At 52.3% G+C, this 20,479-nt stretch overlaps 1 protein-coding gene across 4 annotated transcripts in view; it reads right to left on the bottom strand.

Annotated features, from left to right (window-relative positions):
- The window catches only part of MYO5B (myosin VB), a 332,476-nt gene that overhangs the window by 66,786 nt on the left and 245,211 nt on the right, over nucleotides 1–20,479 (bottom strand). For all 4 annotated transcript variants that reach the window (XM_055324565.1, XM_055324564.1, XM_055324566.1 and 1 more), the window contains 4 exons: nucleotides 18,604–18,759; nucleotides 17,636–17,733; nucleotides 12,008–12,094; nucleotides 43–154 (listed from right to left, as the gene is read on the bottom strand). In XM_055324565.1, coding sequence (XP_055180540.1) covers nucleotides 43–154; nucleotides 12,008–12,094; nucleotides 17,636–17,733; nucleotides 18,604–18,759 — 453 coding nt within the window. The remainder of the gene's footprint in view (nucleotides 1–42; nucleotides 155–12,007; nucleotides 12,095–17,635; nucleotides 17,734–18,603; nucleotides 18,760–20,479) is intronic.

Here is a 20,479-nt window from a genome sequence, read left to right as displayed (position 1 = left end):
ACACACCCAGGTAACCCAGCCTCCAGGGCATGCCCAGCTCACCTTGATGAGGCTTTCTAGGACGGACCTGCAGATGGCCTTTTTATCTGTGCTGGTAAGCTCTCTCTTCTTGACCAGCACCCGATACCGGTTGAAGAAGTCGTGGTAAGTCCACCTGGAGGGAGAGCAAGTGCATCATGAGATTGTCCTGCCCTCCAGCTGCCTGAGGCCCATGGGCATCGCAGACAGAGCCCCACTGGGTCACGGCTGCAAGCTGTGCTCAGAGCAGGAAAAAACATCCCAGGGGCTGGTCTTCCTCCAACCCCTCTGAGAACCTTAGCATGTGACTGAATTATGTCATTGTGGGGGGCAGGGGAACAGGAGAGTTTTGCAGAGCCCTCCGGGACGACTGAGACACAAAGTCGTGTCCCACCACTCACACACTTGAGTCTACCAAAGTAGGTTTCACTCAGGATAGTCCACATTCCTTAGAGGAATGCAAGCTCCCTGCGACAGAAACGTTCAGCAACTCGCATTAAAAAAAAAGGGGGGGGCGGGGGAGAGCATAATAATCCCAGTGCCTTTTTGGTAAGTGCGCTCTGGGAGGTTTTGGAAGGGAATTGTGTTGAGGGCCAAGTCCGTGTCCTGGCCTCTGCCCAGAGCTCCACTTAAATGTCCTAAGGTTTTCGCTGAGTGGGGCTATTTGTTAGGTGGGCTCCGCTCCTCTCCTCTCCGAAGCTACGCCCATTCACACGGATGCTCACGTGGACACTCCTAACTCTGGACCCGTGTTGTCACACGTTCTGTGTCAGCATGGGTCTGCTCTTAAGCCGCCTGACTTTTCCCCATCTACATCCCTCCGTAGGCGAGCCTGGCCATCCGTCCCCGGGTCCTGTGTCGCCGGCAGCGGTGCGTGGTCGGCCCCGCTCACCACCCAGCGGTGCCGGGGGCACTGCACAGGCCCTGGCCCCAGGCACACCCGGGGGTCTGCACATCCGTTAGGTGCTACCCGGAGGCTGAGCACCCACTGCCTCCCATTCCCCCTGGCCCAGGTGCTCGCGCACCCCCTCCCACAGTGCTAATGGGGTAGTAAACTTAGTCGTCCACGTCTCTCCTGGAGCACGTGCACCTTTACACAGGCCCTTCAGAAGTTGTCCCCAAAGGCGGAGCCCTGTGGGGTGGCACGTACTCCTGGGGGGCTGGCTCTCCTAGAGTAACGAGTATCCCTCTTACGCTGAACCAGCCCCCAGCACAGCCCCCCATCCCACTTCCTTCCCAGGCTGTTCTCCACACCCCCATGGGACGCAAGGGACACAGCTCTGGGCCTCTTGGCGCCTCTGTCACCACCTACCTGGCTGCAGGAACAATTTGTAACCCAACTCGGGGTGTCAGAGGGGCAAGTATGAGAGCAAGTGACAAAAGGAACTTTATGTCCTCATTGTGTGAGATGGCTGGTTACAGGTTATACCTTTTTTAAAGACCGCTTTCCTGAGAGGACTCAAATACAGGTACTCTTAGTATTGACGGCAGATCTCAGTACGTTTGCAAAGTCATGCAACCGTGCCCAGTGCTGCATTCCAGAACATCTTCATAATCCCAAGCTCCCATGCCCAGGATTAGTCCTTCCCTATTCTTTCCTCCCTTCCGGACCCCTGTGACAGCTAGCAGGCTTTGTTATTTCCATGCCTTTTTTTTTTTTAAAAAAAGAGTGCATGAGAATATGATCAGGGGAGGGGTGGAGGCTGAGGGAGCTCGATTCCTGGACCCCGAGACCATGACGTGACCGAGCTGCCCAGGCACACTATGTGCATGCTGCTCACTTTTGAACTGTCACAGATGTAATGGCAGCCAGTGCTCAGCTCGAGCTGGCCAGGTGGTAGGTGGCCCTGTTCACGGGTTCCCGGCAGCACGTGCAGGTTCCTTCAGGGGGATGGATGAAGGTGGGGGCCCCTGAGGCCTGCTTCACTTGTCAGGTCCCCCTCAAGTGGCAAGGGGGTCTATGAACCAAACCCACCAGAGGCAGGCCATTTCCAGTGCTGCAGGGGGTCTGCCCCGCGGGAGGCTGTCTCAAGGATAGCAGTCTGTATGACAGACGTCAGAAGTCCTGAGGTCTGAGCAGTCCTAATTCTGGAGCCTTGGGGCAGAGTGACGAAAAGCCACAGACTGGATGTGTGTTGTGTTACTAACACACACACACAGGCTTCTGGATTTCTCCCAGGCTCTGTCTGTCCTGATCCCCAAGATTTAAACACAGGCCGTTCTCTCTACCAGTACCTCCACGTGGGGGAAGATGCAGATGGCACTACGTGCACATACAAAAGGCTTTGTGGGGCCCGAGCCATCCCATTGCTCGTGCCTGCCCATTGGGAGGTGTGGGCTCCCCCTGAAGGCTGCTCAGCATGTCCCATGTCACTTCCTGGTGGCACCTCCCTCCCCCACCCCGCAATACAGTTACTTGTGTTCTTGTCTTATTTCTCCCCGTGAATTTGCAATTTCTCTGGGGGATATAATCAGAGCACCATTTCGCAGGCTAAAAACCCTAAATGGCTCTAATTGGAAGAACTCTTACTGCTGACAGTTCCATCACATAGAGAAGTGACAGGTCCAAGGAAACGAGACAGTAGGGAGATGCGACTGCACACATGTCCAGGCCAGGACAGTACGTCAGAGTACAGAGGCCTGTGCTGATGCGGACCAGAGGTGAGACCTCAGGCACGTCCTACACTTGCCCACATGGAAGTCTCCAGAATGGAGCATGCGTCACCCACCTCATGAAGTACCTCCGACACTTTGGGGGCCCAGGAGGTCATGGATGTGGAGTGTTCACCCAAAGCTTTCCACAAATCTAAGTTACTCTTCTCTCCTGCCTGATCCTCATGCCCTTTTCCTCATGAAGGCTTTGTTGAGCACCTGCTCCAGGGGGAGGTCCAAGACAACAAGACACCCACCGAGGGGCCCAGGGCAGGTCCTCCCTCCGGGGCTACCAAGGGAGCATGCGGCCACCATGTGACATGCGCAGTATGAGTGTCCTTCAGTCAAGGACCCAGAATCAAATGTGGAACCTCTTTTCTGCCAGCCTCTGTGCTTTTAGAGATAAAGTCCTTGCAGGAAAGGCTCCCTCACTTGTACAAGAACCATCTCCCAAGTGAAGCTAAACAGAATAGGCGATGATTTTTCAAAAAAATAGAATTTCTTCACAGAACTTCTTGATTTGGTGGCGACACCTGGATGGAGGTTTTTTGGGGTCACATAAAAATTGGGGAAGACCCCTCCACAGGACCACAGGTGTCCAGGATTACCCCCAAAAGCACCCCACCACCATAGAATCCCTTCCTCTCATAGCAACTTTAACTGTTCCTGTCTCCATGTGGGATACAGAGCCTTGTAACCTCCCATAAAAGACAGTTTTTGTACAGGTGTTAGCTTCTTCACTGGACTCCAGCCTCTGCTGGCTGGGCTAGGACACACTTTTCAACTTCTCAGCACCTATCATGCTATCACTACACACAATCACATTTTAAAAGAATGGGTATTTTCCTGACCAATAAAATGGTTGGAATCGCAATGTTAAATCTTCTCATTCTATGGGTGCTTCTCAAAAATGGCACTGCTGGCTTTGGAGCAGGACAACCCTTTGTGCTCAGATGCACACAGAATATCTTCAGACTGTTCCCTACCACTTCATTCCTGGAGATAGGCCAAAATGTCCATGAATATTTCCAAAGTGTTCACTATGGAAGACAGTTCTAGCCCAAAGCCACCTTCCTGAGAGCCACCAAGCATGCCTACCATCTGCCTCCACAATGTGAGTCTGCTGCTTCCCTTCCTGCCCTTTCCACCCTCCTCAGGCAGCCCTGGACAGGTCCACATCCTCTTGCAGGATGAGTGTGGTTCACTGGCCTGGATCTGTCTTAAGCCAATCCTAGGCCTGGCAGCTCTTCCATCTCACCTTGATGGTGGGAGAAGAGTGCCCATTCATGGTCTACTACTAGGCCCCCACTGTGGCTTCAGCCCTGGGCTCTATGGAGTTCTGGGGGCCTCGAGGACAGAATGCACACCCAGCCCTGCTGCTCTCCCTGGATTTGGACTCACAGGCCAGGGGCTTGGCTCAATATCTCAGACCTCACATGCCCCTGACCTGCTAGGGAGGCTTGCCCATCTGGTAGAAAAGTCACAGTTCTCTACCAGATGGGCAGACTTGGGTAGAGAAAGCCCAGGACCTATGATTCCTCCTGGTAAGAACAGGGAGATCAGATGCAAGGCTGGAAAGATGCTCCTTTGTAACAAGCTCCTCAGGCTCAAGACGGCATGTGGCAAACACATAGGGTGATGTTTGGTTGACCAAGTTCCCATCTAGAGCCTGGTAATGGACTTAACCATCTACATGTGGGAACATTCTATAGAACACACCTCCCTGAGTGGTCCTCAGTGGATGAATGTGAACAGATGGGGCAGATCTGTCGAAGTGGTAGCACTGTGCCCTCCCTTCTCCTGGATAGAGGCCCTCAAGGGGCTTTGGCTAGATAAGACAAACGCTAAGAGTTCCTCCAATGAGACCAGGGCATAAGTCACAGTCTCTACGAATCAGGCCATGAAGAAGAATCCCTGAAGACGGCACACATCAGGTTATCATGAGGATGAAAATAGCGAGCGTGTTTACAGGTCTTATCTGATAAGCATCTAGTATCTAGAAAATATAAGGAACTACCAGAGCACCAAAGAGACAAAACCCAATTAAAAAATGGGCAAAAGATCTGAATATATTTCCCCAAAGAGGATATACAAATGGCCAATAAGCACATGAAAAGATGCTCAATATCATTAATCATCAGAGAAGTACTACCAAAATCATAAGGGAATCCCACTTGACACCCCCCAGGATGGCTGTGATAACAGACGGTAACAACTGTTGGTAAGAACTTACAGAAGTAGGAAGCCACATCCACTGCTGGTAGAAACATAAAATGGTGTGACCACTGTGGGAAACAGTTTGGCAGGCCCTCCAAGGGGTAAACAGAGTTACCATACAAGCCAGTAATCCCACTCCTGGGTATACAAGCAAGAGAAAAACACGTGTTTACACAAAAATATGTACATGGATAATCAAGGCAGTATTACTCACACCTACCAAAAAGTGGAAATAACCCAAATGTCTGTTGACTGATGGTGGATAAAATGCAGTGTATCCTTACAAACACGATGGTCTTAGGCAATATGAAAGAACAACATTCTGGTTCACATTAGAACCCAGATGAGGGGGATCCCTGGGTGGCGCAGCCGTTTGGCGCCTGCCTTTGGCCCAGGGCGCGATCCTGGAGACCCGGGATCGAATCCCACGTCGGGCTCCCGGTACATGGAGCCTGCTTCTCCCTCTGCCTGTGTCTCTGCCTCTCTCTCTCTCTCTCTCTCTCTCTATCATAAATAAATAAAAATTTAAAAAAAAAAAAAAAGAAGGAGCTGAGTCCGTCCTCGGTTCTGAGCCCCAGAGCCCTCGCGGAGGAGCTGGGACTTTAAAAAAAAAAAAAAGAACCCAGATGAGGGATCCCTGGGTGGTGCAGCGGTTTGGCGCCTGCCTTTGGCCCAGGGCGCGATCCTGGAGACCCGGGATTGAATCCCACGTCAGGCTCCCGGTGCATGGAGCCTGCTTCTCCCTCTGCCTGTGTCTCTGCCTCTCTCTCTCTCTCTCTCTCTCTCTCTCTCTGTGACTATCATAAATAAATAAAAATTAAAAAAAAAGAACCCAGATGACACAAAAGGCCACTCATTATATGCTTCCTGTGGTATGAGGCCCAGAGTAGACATATTCATAGAAAGAGAAAGTGAGTTAGTGGTCATAAGGCTGGGAGGAGGGGGGGGAGGGGAAAGAGGTGGTGATCACTAACGGGAACCAGGTTCTCTGTGTGGTGATAGAACATTCTGTGACTAGTAGTGAGGGCTGTACGAGTCTGGGAATATAATGAGAATCACCTGAGAACCGCACACCTTAGAAGGATACTTTAACTGCACCTAAATCATGTCCCAAGTTGTATAAGTCACCGTGATGAACAGACGAGCCTCGTGGAGGACTTCTGCAAGGCAACACATGAGGCACAGGACGTGCCCTTGCCCTTACTTCAGCCCTGATACTCAGGGAAGGGCTCCTAGTGTCGGGCAGCAGGGTGTTCACCCTTCAGGCTGCCGCCAACAGCCTCTCCTTGCCTTCCCCTCTGCCCCAGCCACGTCCAGGGAAACACAGGCTCAGCCTCAGGGGGCGCTGAGGTGGAAGATTGCTCAGCTTTGCTGCGGAGGGAAAGAAACCTAGTGCTTCCCTACTGGCTCCAAGCTGGAGCTGAGCTACAATGTGAGGAGTAGAAATGGAAGCAGTCCTGGCACAGCCCCAGTCTAGCCAAGGGGCTGCTGCTGACCTGTGACCGACACTTTCCCCCAAGGGGTGGTTTCAAGGCTGAGCCCATTGGCCAAGCAGTTGTGATGTGCAGCACTGCTGAGGAACCTGTGACAGACTCAGGTCAGGGAAGTGAGAGCAGGGGAAGGGGCCAGAATGAGGGGCCGTAAGACCGGGGCGGGGGCAGGGGGGCAAAAGAATCGTCATGTTCTAAGTCACTGTGCTCAGCAAGTAACTGTGCATCTGTGATGAAATGGGCAGGTGAGGAGCAACCTCTCAGGGCTCCACCTCCTGCCACGGTCTGGGGTTTGGTCCCTGTGGGGGCAGAGGGGATGGGGGCCTGGTTAGAGGTGCAAGTCCTTTCAGAGATCACTGCTGAGTTTTTTTCTGAGGTGTACAGGAGAAGCATGGAAGACTCAGCAGTTTTGTTTTTAAATATACACCCAAGTCGCTCTCCCACAACATGCATGCTGTGCTTCAGGGAGTCAGCCTCACCAACCCTCTGGGACCAAAGCTGCGCTGACCCCCACCCCCCGCCCCCAGAGGGGCACACACCTGCACACCAAGACACACCCAGGGGGCACCAGGCCCAGGGGACAGTGGCCACACACTGCAGTCATCACGGTGTTTTGTGTACACGGTGACATGAGTATTTCTTAGCCACTGCGGTACATTTCAGATTGAATGATACATCTTCATTTTAATTCAGATGCACAGAGGAGCCATGATTCTTAGGGAGATAAAAATAGGCAAGTATCCTGGGGCTGGAGGGTAGGGCGAGGGAGCTGCAGAGGGCTGGTGCTGTGGGCTTGTTGGGCCTGTGTTCACGGCAGGACCAGCCAAGCATCCCGTGCTCGGGGCATCCGTGGGCTGGACCCAGGAACCTGAGCTGAGGTCTCAGCTGTGAAGGACTGCCCTCTGCAAGGGCTCCCAGGGAAGTGCCCTCTGGACACTTCCTCACAGGTCCCTCTGACCCTGGACCACATGTCTCCTTCTCTTTGGTATCTTCTTCCCTGGAAAGTGGCAGGAACCCTCTGGTCACTTCAATTGGAGAAACATAGGAAAATGTCCTGCGTTGTAATCCCCTCATCAAAGAAGCCACTGAGGTTTCCTCTGGCAGCAGCCCTGCAGTCGTGGTTGTCTGACAAGCTGATGCAAGTGGAATCACTCTGTTCTCTGAAGTCTTAGTGCCACAGAGGCAAATTCTTTTTGAGATGACCCTCAATCCGCTCAGGAGGGCTCATCTTGCCCCAAAGTCAGGGTAACAATGACTGCACGGCTCTACGTTACAGGGTCACACGCGTGACCCTTCATTCCTTCGAGCACTAGCACTTCGACAGGAACGCAGGAGCTACAACAGCTTGCCTCCTTAATCCCCAGACACAGCAGACACGCCAACCTCCTGGATGAAGTATAAGGGAGATTTTCAAACAGTGAGGTCACCCAATGGGCAGGGGCAGACAGGCAATGCATGGAGCCAGAAGACCACTGCTGTGGTACTTTGCCCCCCAGGCCTCTCCCCACCACTCACTTTTCAAAGAAGTGCCAACCTGGGTGCCATGGCCTGGGGAGGGCAGATTAGCCCTGAAATAACACAGGTGACTCAGCTCTACTGCGACACTATCAGGTGTGCTATAGAACTGTGGCGCCTCTTCCCAAAAGATGATCCTTCAGACAGCAGTTTGGGGAGGGAATCCTCCCTGAGCCTTCAGCAAACTCTGCAGAGACGGCACAGGTACGGCTGTGCTAGACCTGAGCCCCAAAGTGTAAATCACAGCATGAGGTCACATTTTCTGTGAAGCAGAATATACCAGATTTTCCTTCCCTCCGTACACTCTCCACAATGCTTGCCACTATGCAAACCCCTGTGATCATCTGCTAGAAGGAAGGACGTGTGACTGGATGAGAGGCAGGGGTGCGGGTTTGTCAACACTGAGGGCAGTTCTGCTCTCAGCTGGGTGGCGTGGGCAGCAGGAGCAGCAGCTTTCCATAGGAATCTCCAGACTTGGAGGCAATGCAGCCTCTGAGCTGCCAAGGGAGAGGCTGTCTTGTGAGGAGAGAAGCCTCGCTGCGGAGGCTGAGACTGGAAGACTGACCAGTAGGAGCGAATGGTTGCCCCTTCTGCACCTGGACACCTGTGGCTTCCGGCCTGGTGGACTCCTCCTGCTGTCTCCCCACCAACCTGAAGCCCCTTCACCCCTTCAAGGCCCACCTCAAATCTCCCCTCCTCCATGAAGCCACATTTCCTCCCAAACTTGGCCTAGTTACACATTGCTCTCTGTTTTAGGTTCTCATCCCTTCTCCTCGGCTCTGAGCTCCGGATGTGCCGAGGCCATGACATGGATCCTGAATCCCCTTCCAGCCCTCGGCACACAGCTAGAAGCTCGAAGGGGGTGAGACCTGAAGCAGATGGCCAGATTAACAGGAGAGGAGACATGAAGGCAAGAAAATATGCTCATCGTAGCAGCTCATGTAAGACCAACAGGAGTAACCCCCCGTCCACTTCCAGAACAGAGGATCCTCTGCTGCAGCAGCAACGCTGGTGGGACCGTGGGTGGCACATGGTCACTCTGACCTCCCCGCAGGGCTGCCAGTGAGTCCAGGGGTGAACCCCAGGTGGCAGAGGCGCATGGGTCCTCCACCTAAAGCACGGTCAGACCCAGACTCCTGGCTTTCCCTGACGTTTTCTAAGAAGTTCACACCCTCTGCAGAGCATGCATCATCCTACCACCAAACACCTCGATGTTTCACAAAGTCCTGGTGAAACAGGTGGCTCTTTATATCCTAAGACAGCCTCAGAACATCTTGTCTTTGCATGCTTATTTCCTTTCCCCTGGAGTGGCACCGTCCCAGTGGTCATGCCTCCCGCTTGACAAAACCCCCAGCAGCACCAAGTATACATTAGAGATGGAGATGTGCACCTGGGCTCCTCTGCTTACCTGGGGGCCTCCAGGCTGCACAGCACAGGTGAGACCATGAGGACCCGCAGTTTCAAAGGTTCTCCCCAAGGATCCTCCATGGTTGAACATGGGCTGTCTTGGCTCCGGTTCTGACAGACTATAGGTAATTCTAAGACTGACCTTTTCAATTCCTTAGGGAACTCTGGATGCTCTTTTGAGGGGACCAGACACATCGGGGTTTCACAAAAATAAAGCTAAACATTCCTGGCATGGGCTCGTTCTGCCTTGACAATCGCATCCGTAAGGATGCGGTTTCTTGCTCACACCTAACCAAGTGATAAATATGTACTAGCTCTACGTGGAGGCCTTGAGGTGCATTATGTCAGTCATCATGACCACTTATGGCAGGACTACTTGGTGATAGGGCAGCCCAGGCTGAGATTAGTCGACTTGCTTGAGGTTACTAAGCCAAGGAGGATGGTAATGGATGGTGCAAGCCAGGCCTGACTCCAACCACTGGGCTCCTCAGGCTCGTGCACAGTCTGCAGTCTAGGCTTCTACTCCCAAGCTGGGACAGGCAGAGCACCATCTACACCAACCCTCCAGTTGGGGCCCAGCCCCTGAGGAGCAGACATAAAACCCTAGCCTTGCTCCTTGCCCCTGATATACCTGTTGGGACGGTGCCATTTAATGGCCATGAGCAGTAAGATGCCAGGTAGGGGAAGGGGGCTCCTAAGTCCTCTCAACCATGGCCACAGTGACCCTGAGCAGTTACTTTCCTCCATGGCCTCATCAGCCACAGTGTGTTTTACGTCACAATGCACCACGTCTATATATGAAGCTCACAGGAGGACACGCTGTGAGATCCCCTCTACCACAAACTGCCACCTTCTATTCTCTATCCCTGGTCACTTCACTAAATCAACAAGACGCCCATCATGGCCCTTTACATTGATTTCCTGGCCCACCAATGGCTTGCAAAGCCATTCTGGAAACAGAGGGCTGAAGATCGACTACAGACTTCCTTGGGAGGCAGGAGCAGAGCCCAGCTCCCTGGGGAGCACACATCCAAAAGCAGTGGCCAGGCAGCTCCACAAGGCCCCTGTGGGTTTTGTGAGTTGCACGAACCCCAACTGATCCAAATGCTGTGCTTGGAGTAGCCACTGAAAGTTAATCCAATTGGCTGGACTGCAGCTCTGTGGAGCCACTGCGCCCATGGCCCCTCAGTCAAGGGGCTAGTGGCAGGCACTGCAGGGCAGACAGGGCACAGCAGGCAGAGCCCTGCCCTGACGGGGCAAGCGTGGCTCACCTTGTTCATCAAGAAGTTGTCAGCAATTTGTATTCAGATCTCAGGGTCAGAACAGGAGGTGGAAGACAGACAGAGGCTGTCCCGGGGCTCTAGGCACGGAGAGACGGTTGCAGGGAGAGCACTCCAGCCTTCCACGCTGGCCAGGGCAGACTGTCCCCACCAATGCCCCAAGCTGCCTGGGTGTCCAGATCACTGGCAGTTCTTGTGCTTTCCCGGGCAAATGCAAACCCCTAATTCCAGCACTAACTTCCTTCCAGGGCCTAACATTTGGGAATCATCAATAACTCAACATTTGAGTTATTCCGTGGTCAACGGCTGCTGCTGTGACGCCAATTCCTCCACGGCAGCAGCCGAGTGCCAGCCGGAGACAGCAGGGAGGGGGAAGGGAGGCCTGCCTGGCCTGCACGTCCTCCTCCCCATTCCTGGTTCACTTCACCTCCTGACACATACGTCCCTTCCAAGGACAGGGGTCCCTGAGGAAACTAACACAAGCTCTGGGCTGCTAGGAGGCTCTGCTCAGCTCAGCCCCAATTCATGGCAAAGGACATCTAGCCTAGGATATGCTGGTCTCCTCAGTATGACTTCAAGAGACTTAAGGTCGCCATTCTACTTCAGGGAAGTATCCAGGAAGGATCCAGTCTTGCCATAGCTTTGATAGATACCAGGTGGCTCAAGGGCTTATCCACAGTACAAACTAGATCTTGACAGTGGTTTTTAAATTCAAGATTATATTTCCCACCATGGATTGGATTCTGTTTCAAGTTAAAGGGGCCCATTGATAAATGGATGAACAAAAAGCTATCTGTACCTACAATAGTGTTCAGCCACAAAAAGGAGATCCTGACATGTGCCCCGTGGGTGAGCCTTAAAGGTCCCAGACCAAGTGGAAGAAGCCAGTCGCCACACCACCACTGTAGGATCCACTTACACAAAGGACACAGAGTCCCCAGAAACAGCGACAAAGTGGAATGGTGGCTGCCTGCCGTTGGAGGGTGGAGGACATGGGGATTTGGTGGTTAATGGGTACAGAATAAAAGAGCCCTGGAGACGGTGCACTGATAAGGAGTGCACTTACCACCACTGACCTGTATACCTCAAAACAACTCCGACTGTAAATATGTGTATTTTACAATATATTTTTAAAAAGGGAACAAGGTGGAAACAAAGGAGAACTCTCCTCTGCGGTCCTGGCTGGCTCATCATCCAGACCAATGCCAACCCAAAACATGAAAAGCTGTCCCAGATGATGCCCAGCCCCCCCCCCCCCGAACTCCCATCACCTCTCAGGCCAACGTGCTGTCCTCCTCCCTGTAGGCACCCTGCTCGGGCCCTCAGCATTTGGGGACTTTGTGGAGCATCAGTGTTGTTGTGTAAACGAGATCCCCGGGGAGCCTGGCCGTGGCCACCCATCAAGCACACGGCTGGTGGGTGCATTACCTGGATGGGTAGCCGGCCGCACTGATCCGGATTGTCTCCAACACCCCACATGCCCGGAGCTGCTGCACTGCTCTCTTGGGGTCAAAGCTGCAGAGACAGCAAGACAGGTTGTAAGTGGCAAAGAAACAGGAGCAAGGGACAGAGGACTTCTTCCTGCATGGAGCCACAGACTGCCATGCACCTTGAGCTCAGCCGCCACATGGAGACAGACTGACCTGGCTTGGCAGGCGCGGGAGCTAGAGCAGCACCCCAGTCCTGTGCGTGTCCCTGCTCTCACCTGGGGTACATGGTCTTTCTCTTGGCAGAAGTGAATTCTGTGTGCCCTCCAGGACCCATTCCTGCCTCCTTCCCAACCCTTCCCTTGTTTCCACCCGCATGGGCATCTGCGTTCATTCAAAGGCCAACTCCTCTGCACGTGCCACCACAAGCAGCGCTTGGTTCAGGAGTTAGAGGGTGAGTTCTCGGCCAGGAGGACCTGTGGTCTGAACTGTGACTTGGTCACTTTCCAGCTGCATGGATTATTTAGGGAAAGAGCATCACGGCCTCCTCAGGCCTTCGTACCCTCACCTATGTAACAGGGTCTAATAGTAGGATCCCTTTTCTTAGTGTTGGTGCAAAGATTGAACCCAATGGCCCGGGAGAGCAGTTAGACCACCATGCATGCATGTTAGACCAACACTGGGATGCATGCATGGTCAGCTGCAGTCGTGGTGGCTGCCCAGGTAGGATAAGGAAACCCAGCTGCAGAGACATGAGGCATGTCTGCAATAGCTCACCTGCCCCAAACTGCTGTTTCGCATGAAACCCCAGCATTTACTCCAACGTGTACATTGAGTAGGACACTGTAAGGTCAGCAACCAGGCGTGGCCTGAGAGCGCCCACAGAGGGACAGAAGCGGACAGAAGCAGTGCCCCAAGTGGTACATGATAACCCGGTACAAGTACTGCCAGAGACGGGAGAGTACCAGGGCCAGCTCGGGCAGCAGGGAGTCCTCACAGGGAAGCATGAGCTGGACCAGAACCCATTCCTGCTCACAGCTGGCGAGGACCACTGTCCACCTGTGAGGGGATGGGAAGTACACGCACCCTCCCTTTCTGTTTCTCAGCTCAGCCCGAGCCCCAGGGTCACACAGGCCTAGCACGCCTTCCAAGTCAGCAGGTAGCCCATCTGCCCAGCAGAGACATGTGTGGCTTCATCTCCAGGACCTGGGGGTGGCCTCTGGCCACCCTTGACTGCTGCCTCCCCTATGGCCCAGGGTCTTCTCACAGCTTGGGAGTATGGATCAGAGCTCTGCCCTGGAGATGTCCCCTGACTTCCCGCTTCCACATACCACCGCTCAGGTCCCAGTGCTAGCCTCTCTTGCGCCAACGACCCAGACGTCCATCGAGGCACATGGACTGGATCAGTAGGCACCTCCCACACACCTGATGGCCATGAGCTGACCTGAGTCCAGGGACTCCTTGCCTTCCAGGCCAACCCTGGGACTCAGGGACTCAGGGACCATCCACATGGTCCTCCAGGCCCATACCCCTTGGGCCTCCCCAGCCACCTCTGAACCTGAGCAAGTCTGGCTACTTTTAACACCCAGCTCCTCCAGGAAGTCCTCCCGATTACTCCAGCCCTAAGGTGCCCATGGCACATATGTGAGGGATAATCAAGCACTGAAGTCTACCCAGTCCCCAACAAGGGGGATATTTCAGGGGAATGAGTTTGACTTTCCTAAGTAGGCCAAGAGCTCCTCATGGAAGGTCCTATGGGCTGAAATAAAACCAAAGGAGCCTATACGTGTGTGGAGCCTTCGCTACACCTAGAGCCCACCTGGGCACCCCCTTTGCTGTATTCTGATGCGTCACCAGGATGCAGTGTGGTACTGGGATCCCCGGAGACCCCTCACCGATGTGCAGGGGTAGCGAGACATTGAGAACATGGAACATCAAGGCTATTGTGACCTTGAGTTACCTGAGACAGCCTTTGGGATGCAGGCTCTGCTTCCCTCAGCTTGGGGGTGGCCAGCTGGGCCTGGAGTCAGGATGTGCTGGAGCTTGGGAACAGCTGCCTATGGGCTTCCCCCCCAAGGTTCTCTGCACCAGCTTTCCCCAGGCCGGGCCAATCCAGGCCACTCTGCATACTAGGGGTGGGCAGCATGCTTGGCAAGCATCTGTGATCCCTTGTCCCTTGTGGGTCCACCTGCGGTCCCATGGACTTTCTGCTCACACACACACTCTCCTCCCAGGTTGGCGGCATTCTTTTCCCCATGGGATGTGGGGGAACAGGGCAAGGGTGAAGTGGAAAACTTGGTATGGCCACGGACAGCCTGTGCCACTCCGGGCAACGCATCATCTCCCTGAAGCTCCTTTTCCTCCCTGGTCCAACAGAGGCTGAGGCTCTCTGCCCAACTCTAATTCACCAGTTTGTTGTAAGGACTAAGTGATAGAGAAGAACGACACCATGGGGAGAAAACAAGTAGACGCCAAGACGACACTGCCACCCTCCTTAACTGCTCACACCCTGGGGACGTGGACAGCCAGCCAACCTTCTGCATTTTAATCTCATGTCTTCAATAGGAAAGAAAGCCCAGGGTCACCCGCATCTCTCACCAGTCTCACTGCCTGCTACCAGGTGACCAAGGGCAGAACACCAGCCATCCCACCTAGTGGAGTTGGGAGAACTGTGGTGAGGACACACAACACTTCATTTGGGACTGCACAGTCACCACCGATAGACAGAGTCCATCTGCTGAAATGCAGGGTTATACCGCTTCCTCCCAATGAAACTGCAGGGTCAGCAAAGCCAGCAGCTTGGAACCCAGCTCCCCACAGCAGTCATGTGCCACTTCACTGATTTTGCACACGTTGCCAGCTCCAGCTGGGACTCACTCTCTGTGGCATGCTGCAGTCATGCTTCAGGACCTCAGGACTCCCAGGGCTGTCTGTTCCTGAGGCCGGGAGTGTGGGGGGGGGGGGGGGACCGGCCCTCAGCACACTGGCCAGGTCCTCCAACTAGTAACCCCAGATTTATCACACTTGCCCAGGCCACCTCCACCCTGGACACTTCCCCACCCCTCCTGCTTCTCTGTTCCTGCAGCACCCCCATGTACCCACAGATGGTCACATCTACACTGCTGTCCATGGTCAGTGATGGTAACTCCTTAAGGATGAGGGACATTTGTCATCCCACTTGTCCTAGCCCAGCGTCCAGTGAGCAAAGGGTATGATAGATGTTTTTTTGAAGGAAGGAGAGGGAAAAAGACATTTCTGTAAGAGATGCTATCAAAGCACTTCGTGGAGGACGGCATCCTCCACTAGGGGCACAGTTCTGTCCTCCGAGGGACAGCTGGCAATCATAAAGTATTTCTGGTTGTCACGGTGATGGGGATGCTTCCAGCATCCAACAGGACAGCCCCCCATAATAGCATATACCTGGCCCAAAGGATGCTAAGGTTGAGAGAGCAGTTGTAGGGAATGACAGGAGGCATACAGAACTTTCCTTCTAGAAGGTTGCATCTATATTTTTAATAAGATACATATATTTTAAAATGTTATATATCTTACTCATCAAAATTTTTATGCTTCTCACAGATCATCTACGCCATCTCCTGGATTCCTTTAATCAGGATGCTCAGTTTTAGCTCCATTTAGCATATACAGAAATGAGGCCAACAGTACAGGGCTAGCTCGTGGATCAAACACTTGGTTGCAGAGCCCCAACCAGAATCCAAGTGCTCTGACCTGGCTCAGTATTCTCCCCACTTTATTACGGCAATTTTGGGCCTGAAGGCAAAAGAAGATCTTAGAAATGTGGGCCATTAGGACTAGTCATCCTAAAAGCCCCCAGCATCTCTCTTCATCCGGGAGGGGAGACCCAGCAGGGGAATCAAGCAGGTGGCAGGCACCAGGTCCTGAGGAATGAACTGCCCAAGGTTGCCGCTGGTTGAGGACAGAGCTGGTACCCAGCCCTCGACTCTCCTCCCTGGGGCCCCTGCATGGCACTCCTGCCCTTCACACATGATGGAAGCCTCTCACTCACACCGCCCCACTAAACGGCCTCTCTTCTTCTGGAGTCAGCTGGTAAACATGTCACATGGAGAGAATTCCTAACTACTTCTCAGAAATTTGGAGGAAGAGAAGAGAGTCAACAATCAGCACGCTTCAAGGCAGGCTGACTCAGTGTGGTCTTCCTGACCTTTTACAGCACAAGGCCCACTGGAGCACAGGTCAAGCTTCATGAGATACTAGGAACAGTAGGGGAGAGTTCAGATACTCTTACAGAGTTGCCAGGATAAATTGCCAGAAGGAAATTATGCTAGGACTAAAAAAGGAAGTCAGAAAGCTGGGAATAAAGTGCTCTAAAAATTTAGAAATCTACCTCCTTGGGCCAGAAGACAGAGCCTGGGTGGTGGCTGAGGGCCATGGACTAATGGGTTATGGAAGTAGATAAGGGACTGTCCTAAAGGCTTTGAGGAACATTATAGGCAAGATACAGAGTCTAAAACAATTTCACAGAAGGAAGAGAAAAGGGAAACCAGAATACATTTTCAAGGAGATTCCATGAGACTTTGACCATGACTGGACATGCAGGAGTCAGAGGGAAGAACCAAGGCTTATACTGTCCAACATGGTAGTCATTAGCCAGCTACAGCTATCTGAATACAACTAGAGTGACAGGATTCAGTTCCTCAGTCACACCAGCCACATCTCAAAGCACACAATAACCATACATGACTGGTGGCTACCATCTTGGACAACGCACATTATAGAGCAGCTCCACCTATCACAGAAAGTTCTCCTGGTCAGCACTGGTCCAGAGTGACTCTCAGGTCTGGGGGGTAAACGAGCTGTCAGGAAATGGTTACACCATTTACTATATAACAGACCAAACAGGAACCGTTTCTTGGGGGAAAACGAGGAGTCTGATTTCAGACACGCTGAATGTGAATCAGCCAACAAAGCTGCAGCAGGCATTCAGAAAGTCTGGTCTGGAATTTGACAGAGACGTACAGAGTTGCCATTATACAGATTTGGGTGGGGTCAAACATGCGGGCATGGACAGAACTGGAAGACTATTTCCAAGATAGGAGTAGAAGTAGAATTTAGACCAGCAAAGGCTGAGGAGTGGGGTGGGGGAAGGTGAGTGGGTATGGCTAACTGCAGCAACTCAGTGGTAGAGGGGATGTGAGATAGAGGACCAGCCTTATGTGTCATCACTCAACACGTCACTTGAGATCAAGTTTCCCCAATGGAAGAGGCCTCCCCGACCCTTCCCACTATCTTCCCACCTTTGAATTGAACATCTGCTGTGAGACACAGGTAATCTACATTTACTGACAGACTCTTATGTGGTTCTCTGTTTGATTCAGGTGTGCACACTCCTCAACACCACTGTAGACTCTGTGGAATTAGCGACCTGTATCCTCTCATTCTCTTGAATCCTTTTAGACAGCAGATAGGTGGAACTTGGTAAATGTCTGTGGGCCAGTATTCAGCATGTGAACCGTCACTATTCATCCTGCCCCAGACCCCCCTTCAAGGCTGTGCCTGGTCTCTTCCACCTGAACTTGTAAGGAAGCCAGGCTTGATCAGCCTGACTCCATCGGAGGGGCTGCTGATCAATCCCCATGCAGGCACTTACTGGAAGGGGAGCTTCTCGTCATTTGGCTTAATGCAGCGCACGTAGTGCGGCGTCGTGGCATTTAGGGTCTCCATGAGCAGGTGTAGGGAAGTACGGAACTGGAGGGACAAGACGAAATAACACCAGTTATTTTTCCCTAACGTTTTGCTGATGTATAATAAAGAAATGCCTGCAGACTGGTGGCAGTAGTTGTTGATTCTATCATGGTCATTATGAATCCAGAAGGATAGGAAGAAGTTCAGAGACCTAGGGTCAGATCCTATTTGACACTCCGGCCTTGCTGTAGGTCCAAAATCAAGGTCCTCCCACATTCTGGCTTCAGGACTCTTTGAACTAAACAGGGAAAGCCCAGCTGCTGACACATCTAACTCCGTGTGGTAGATTAAATGAGATGAAGGGAGGGGGGGATCAGTCAGTACTGGGAAATGGGACAGAAGTCCTCACAGTGACTGGAGACAGATTATTCCTAAGCCTGAGGCCTGGAGACCCCACCTCCAGTGCCTGGGCAGCCTGGAGGTTTGTAAAGTAATGTGAAACATCCAGAAGAGGCAAATCCTCTATAGTAGAAAGGTTAGCAGCTTTCAGGGCGTGACAGGTACCCTCCCCCAACCACCATCTTGGGAGACACACTGGACACAAAATCCCACAAAGACCCCACAGAAGGGGCTTCAGGTTTGTGGTCCACAGGCTTATTTAACCCAACCTGCAGATTCCAGGACCCTCTTGCTTCTTCGACCAGGCGTGTGTGGTCCTACCAGGGGCTAAGTGCACTGCTTGAGCCTATATTCAGACCCTTTCTCTTTCCTCTCAGTTCCCTCTAGAGAGGGCTTCCCAGTTTCCTCCTTCAAAGAGCGCTGGTGGCTGAAGGTGCAGATGTCAAGGCTGCTTTGGCCTCCCTCTGAGTCTGCAACAGTCCTTCACCTGCAGAGAGGTTGGCCCTGCCCCACAGCTTCCTGCCAGAGGCTTACCTGGTGGCCCACAGTTTTCTTATGCTCCTTGTTGGAAGCTTTCAGAGGAGGTCTGGCAGAGCGGATGTTGATCTTGGAAGACGAGCCCTTCCCAGATGTAGTGGTGGCAGAAACGGAGTCCTTGTCATCATGAAACAGATCAGCCACCAGTGGGAACTAGAAACAAACACAGGAAGATCACTGAACTCGAGATCTCTTGGACTTTCAAAGCCGTTTTCTGGTACCTACCCAAGAGACCTGAAGACACATCTAGACCCAAACTTGCAATTGCACACCAAAGCCCATAACCACACTATTCAGAGGAGCCACATAGTGGGAACAATATGAATATCAAATAGCTGATAAACAGAATGTGGCAGATCCATAGAGCGAATACTCTTCGATGACCTAAGGGAGTAAAGTCCCCACATGTGCCACAACACAGATGAACCCTGGCCAAGTGAAAGAAGTGAGACACACAAGACCACGGAGCACACGATTCCATTTACATGAAATGTCCAGGGAACACCAAGCAGTTTAGTGGAGGCCGGGGGCCAGAGAAGAACAAAGTAGAATGACTGAAAACAAGAGCAGAGTCTCTTTCTGGAATAATGCAAATTTTCTAGGATTTATAATCTCTTCTCTCTGCTCATCCTGAGAGGCGCATCCTCCATGGACCTTCCCAGCTCACCCCTCCTCACGTCATCACCATGCGCCCAGGTACCAGTTGAGGTCTGCACAGGGCCCTGAGTCCCCTGCTCACTGAGTCTACAGCCTCCTAGCCTCCCCCTCCATGGGGGAGTGGGCCTGAGAAAGGATTAAGGGAGATAGTCCACGTGAGCAACAGTAAAGTGCCCAGCATAATAAGCCCTCCAACGTCGCCCTGTTTTATTATTTTTATTAGAGGATATATATGTGAAAAATCTGTCTACACGGTAAAAGTTTTGAGCTGCAGACGAATTTTAGAGCTAGAGCATAAAAATCACCTCTTTGAGTGGTGGGTGAAGAAAGAAGAGCTCCCCGGAATCCTGCTTCCATCTCCATTTGTCCCAGCACCAAGGATGGTGGCTGGTATTCACTCACCTGAGGCTGCTGGTTACCGACCAAGCCAGGCCCAGAACCCCGGCCTCCGGATGCCTAGGCCAAAACTTGTTTCAATACACAATAGTCTCCTGGTCATTCATGCCAGCAGCATCAAGAAGCTGGCAAAGCCTTTCTATGTCGATCATGAATAAATAAATCTTAAAAAAGGGGTGGGGGGATCCCTGGGTGGCTCAGTAGTTCAGCACCTGCCTTTGGCCCAGGGCGTGATCCTGGAGTCCTGGGATCGAGTCCTGCGTTGGGCTCCCAGCATGGAGCCTGCTTCTCCCTCTGCCTGTGTCTCTGCCTCTCTCTATCATGAATAAATAAATAAATCTTAAAAAAAAAAAAAAGCTGGCAAAGCCTGATCCTGTGCAGAAACCCTTCACCATCACAGCAGCTGTCCTTGCCCATACACATAAGGTCATGATGCTTAATGCTGAAAACCAACATTTGATTATTGTATCCTCTGTATCAAGATTTCAAACTAAAACAGAGGAAACAAATTACTTCCTCCTAACCCCATTCTTAAGTAGCATCAGTTAACAGTTTTTACGCACTCAACCTTAGACTCAATGGTAATTGTATACCACAGCTCAGTGAATTCACACCACACGCTAGCGAGTCATACGGGGTACAAAGCCATTAAACAACTGTGCATACACACATGCAGGCATACATGCTGGGGTCGACACGTGTTCTGTGAAGTCCTAGTCTCACTTTGTACTTTTCACTTGTCACATTGGAAGCTCCTGACTTCTGTTTTCTTCCATAGTGATCTATATGCAGATAAGGATTGTGGTTCTTTAACTCCATG

This window comes from Nyctereutes procyonoides, unplaced genomic scaffold (assembly GCF_905146905.1).
Source record: "Nyctereutes procyonoides isolate TBG_1078 unplaced genomic scaffold, NYPRO_anot_genome, whole genome shotgun sequence".
Lineage (NCBI taxonomy): Eukaryota > Metazoa > Chordata > Mammalia > Carnivora > Canidae > Nyctereutes > Nyctereutes procyonoides.
The sequence above is the reverse complement of the archived record's forward strand: the minus strand, read 5'-3'. Positions and strand labels throughout refer to the sequence as shown.